This window comes from Chenopodium album, chromosome 8, assembly GCF_948465745.1.
Source record: "Chenopodium album chromosome 8, dcCheAlbu1.1, whole genome shotgun sequence".
In the NCBI taxonomy this organism is placed as follows: domain Eukaryota; kingdom Viridiplantae; phylum Streptophyta; class Magnoliopsida; order Caryophyllales; family Amaranthaceae; genus Chenopodium; species Chenopodium album.
Window position 1 is genome coordinate 24,461,348 of NC_137841.1, and position 4,782 is coordinate 24,466,129.

General features: G+C 34.5%; 1 protein-coding gene across 1 annotated transcript; it reads right to left on the reverse strand.

Moving 5' to 3' along the window:
- Window positions 1-502: 502 nt before the first annotated feature.
- LOC145555938 (protein SIEVE ELEMENT OCCLUSION B-like) lies at window positions 503-4,545 on the reverse strand. The gene is made up of 6 exons (XM_081617646.1): window positions 4,211-4,545; window positions 4,051-4,128; window positions 3,294-3,751; window positions 1,565-1,668; window positions 1,337-1,479; window positions 503-1,176 (listed from the first exon to the last, which is right to left on the reverse strand). Exons 1-6 carry the CDS (start codon window positions 4,472-4,474, stop codon window positions 724-726), a joined length of 1,500 nt encoding a protein of 499 aa, XP_081473772.1. The 5' UTR covers window positions 4,475-4,545; the 3' UTR covers window positions 503-723.
- Window positions 4,546-4,782: the final 237 nt, after the last annotated feature.

The window sequence follows — 4,782 nt, forward strand, 5'->3', positions numbered from 1 at the left end:
AAACATCACTCCCTCTCCTTCCCCCACCACTAACGAATCTTCCCTCCCCCCTTCCTTTGACCAATAGCTTCCCCTATCCCTTTCTAATTTAAGGGATGATTATGTCTGCTTAATGTTTGTGATAAGAGTAATTGTTGTGTTGATTATGCAATTGACGGTTGTGGCTTGGTGTTAGTACGGTGGAAAAGTGTGATTTGTATGCTGATGGAGGATAGTTAGGCGTTGCGGGTGGTTTTGGTTGTTGATGGTGATCGTTGCTGCAGCGTTGTCTGGGCATTGGTGGCAATTACAAAAACACCCCCTAAAAGTCAACTTATTTTGAGTTAATCAATAGCTTTGCTTATTTTTGAAAGATCCAGCAAAGGTTTGCTAATTTTTGACAAATTTTCTAATTTTAAAAGACTGTTGTAAAATTTTCACAATTTTTAAGAGTAATTGATTATAGTAGATAAACGAATGACTTTTTCAAATTATTTGAGCATTAAAATTAGGGTGGGGTTAGACGTGTATAAATTATTTTTTGTTAATATTTTCAGTTAATATTGCTTAATCTCTTTCTTAAAATGCGTACCAAAGGGGTGTTTCATTTACAAGAAAATGGTGGAAGTATATTGATACCAACCAAAAGAATTATTCATGAGATATGTGCAAGCATTGAAAACCTTAAAAGCAAGTACTCGATAAGATAGAAAGTGAGGGAGTAAGAAATAATTTTTAAACTAATCAATGAGGAGTTACCCTTTTCGCATAGTTTAGAGCAAGAAACGACCATTGCTTTTTCCACAGGGTCTCCTCCCTTGAGTTTGTGAAGGGGGCAGCCTTCTTGTCCCAAATATATATCATGTGCATCGCATTTAGGTGTAGAACATTTCCTTGAGGATCCAACACCACAACAATAGGATCACCCTTAAACACCCATTCTTCTTTGAGGAACTTAATTACTGCATTTTTTATCATCCTAGGGTGGTCAACAGAGTACCCGGGCATTTTTTCTTTCTGACTCATAAACTTAGATTCGTCTATGGCTTCAGTTTGATCAACAGGAATCCAGACAACCTTGTACCGGGAACTATCTATTGAAGCAATACCTGATATACATTGTATAGCCAATGTATGGATATCCAAGTCTGATATGAGTAATAACACATCATATCCTTTCAGCTTGTCAAGATGGACCTGAAATAGCTCAAAAGGCAAACAACCTCAATATTTATACTCCTCAAGTGACTCAAAACGATCTATAATTACTTTCATTAATCATGTATTCATATATAATTAATAATTTCATGATGAAAAGACCTATATAGACAATGACTAAATACAAATTGTAACATACCCTTTCATGAGCCTGACAATCATACAATTGGGGCTTCTTATTGTCTGAAATAAGGGCATTAAGAACATCCATGTTGTCAGTGTGATTTTCTTTTAGTATAGCTTCCTTAACCAAATTATAAGCCTCCATGTCTACGTCTTCCTCTGCATCACATCATAAATTATCTTCATTATGTTTTTAATGTGACAGGATATTGTATCACTATATCATGTTGCATTGCAAACATACCTAAGAGTTTAGTTACTTCAGGCAACATGTTCTTCAGATCATCACTAATACGTTTTAGCTTCGTAGCCCAGTCGAAAAGCTCCATACGATTTAAGGTAGAAAATCTGTAAAATTAATTAAAAAATTGTGAAAAAAGGACTTTTTAAGTTGTTGAATTTTTGTAAAAGGACCTTTTAAGTGAAAAGTTGTGAAAAAAGACCATTTAAGTTGTATTATATTTATAGGGGATACTTGGGTAAATTTTCTTGGTGGTCAATGCCGGAGCTCCGACGTGGACTTTCACATGTCAGTCACGTGAGTTAAAAAAATAAAATTTAATTTTCTTTTTTATTTTTAAGTCACGTGATTAACACGTGAAAGTCAACGCTAAAGCTCCAACGTTGACCATCAAGAAAATTCACCCAAGTACCTCCTAAAACCATAATGTTAGTAACTCTTGAGTAGCACATAAGGTTTGTTCGGGTCGGGTACAGGTTGGATCAGTTCGGGTCGGGTCAATTAATATCCGGGTCGGGTTGGATCAATTTGGATTTCAGATCAGTTTCGGGTCAATGGTGATTCGGGTTGGGTCGGGTATCGGGTCATCATGGTGAGTTTGGGTCGGGTCAGTTTTTGGGTCTATGTCGATGTAGAAATATGATCGATAATATATTATAATTATCAGTAAGTATAAAGTATAACCATTAAATATTAATAATACTACCTCCGTTAATTTTTGTGCAACTTTAGAATATTTTATATCTCACAACTAATACCACAAAGTTGCACATAAAAATTAACAGAGGTAGTATATTCATTAGACAATTCCAACAGTACTATATACGAAAAACTGTATTGTTTCATATGTATGATCACCCTATCATTGATTAATTGGTAAAATAATTTAAATTTTATAAAGTTAATAGTTGAAAAAAATTCAATGCAACACTTAAAAGAAGAAGCTAAGAGTAAAGTGAAAACCTAGTGTTCCTAATCAAATGGAACTCTTTATAAATTACAAGTAATAAATTACACGCACATTTCAACAGTATTATACACATAATACTATATTGTTTAATTTAGGTTATTTTCGATAAGTGCTTATTTGGGTAAAGTAATTGAGCCCTAAATCAGTTAGATCATTTTGACTATTTGTTAATTTTGGGTCGTGTCATTTCGAGTATAGTTCGGGTCGCTTTGAGTTTTGGGTTCGTTCGGGTCAATCAATTCGGGTCTAAATCGTTTCGGGTCACTTTGGGTCGGGTTGCTTCGAGTCTCGGGTCATTTTCAGGGCGGATTAATGTGGGTATCGGATCAATTCGTGTATCGGGTCAGTTCGAATCAACTCCACTTCAGGTTGGGTATGGGTCGGGTCGAGTCAACTTTGTGTTCGAGTCAATTTCGGGTTTATGTTTACTGGTTACGGGTCGGGTCAAGATTGCCAGCTCTACTTCAAGGTAGCCAATGTAAATAATGTTTTATAAGTCCTAGTTTATTTATAAGAACTCACATTAGTCTAACAAATTCTATTTCCTCCGTTTCTTTTTACTAGCAACACCTTTTAGGCACGCAGTTTTAAAAGATGATTAGTGAAGGTAAACGAGCGATTTTATCATATTATGTTAACACGAGGATTCTACTAACGTATTGTATCATGTGTAAAAATCATCTTGAGTAATTTGTCTGTGCGTGCCACAAGACTGTATTGCAAGGAAATAAAAACGAATGAAGTATGTATTTAAAAACTTACTTGACTCCCCTACTAGACATTGTTATATTGTGGGCTGCAGCAGTAACAACAGCTCTGATGATTAAATAGACTGCAACTAGAAAGTCGGTATTAGCATTCTTGATTTTTGGATGATCCGAGGTGAAAAATGCTGTGGATAAATTTTCAAAATCAACTATGCAACTAGTTGCAAAATCAACTATGCAACTAGTTGCAAAATCAACTATGCAACTAGTTGCATCGACCATGGCATCGATTAGACTTTTTGTGGGTTCGAAATCATGCTTGTTGAACAATGGTGATTTATCAACGTTCGTCCTGGATTCTGCAGTCAAGTTAAACCCAGAGTCTCCAAAGGTCAATACAAAAGTTGCAACCGTCAGAGCCACCTTTGATTCCCATGAAAACTTTTGCAATACATTCAGCACGGAGAGGGCGATGGCGTGTGAATCAACCTCATTCACGACCTTGCAGGCTATCTGCATCGGATTAAAACTTTAGTATCTAATTAATTGAATCTCTAAATATACCCTTCCAATTAGAATTCTATCTAAGTTGTCATCAAATTTTTCTTAGAATTAACCTTTGCAACTATTGTAAAATCTACAAAGTAAAAGTTTGTGATTTGAAAAAATAAAATATAGTATATTGTTTTGAGTCTTACAAGTTGGTTCCTAAGTACTCTACAGTACTGCAGTATTTAAAACTAAATTTTTTAAAGTGGAAATTATTAATTAAATCAAATACGAATATAAATAAATAGAATATTTATAATCACCTCACTAGCTACATTTCCGGCAATAATTGGCATGTCAGGGAATTCTGGTAGACTATCATAGATGCTCGGCAGAGTATCCTTCAAATAACATATCAGAACATAAGTAATGTAATGTAGTATTGGTAAATTAATACTCTCAATTTAAGTTGTACTAACATACCTGTGAAGCTGCTTCTACATTTTGAGAGGCAGGTGCGGGTTCAAGAATACGCTTAACAAAACGAGAAATGGCCTTGGCATTAACATTACTACCATCAGCCTTGTGCAGCTGCTTAACTTGCTTGACGATGTCATGTTTATCCATTTGTTCATCATTTGGTAAGGATACACACATGCTAGGTTCGTTACCCGTTGGTTCTGGCAAGCCTTGATCTTTGCTCTTTGATGGTTGTGTGATATCCGCATTATCGGAGGTTGTTGACATGGTGCTTAAAAGAGTATAATTGTGTTTAACTATATTATTACATGAAAAAAAATATATGAAAAAAAGGTTGTAGTTTTGTTTTATGGCAATGAAGATGAATTTCATTCTCATATATATATAATTACATATACTAAAGCCTTTATAAATTAAAGGTTAGGGAATTTTGTATTAATTTAACTAGAAGAAAGGAATTTGATCCAAATGAACGAATAATAAAGCCAGCTGAGTCAACTTCCTTGCTTCTTGTTAAATTAATACAAAATTCTCCAAACTTTAATTTATAAAGGCTTTAATATATGTAATTATAT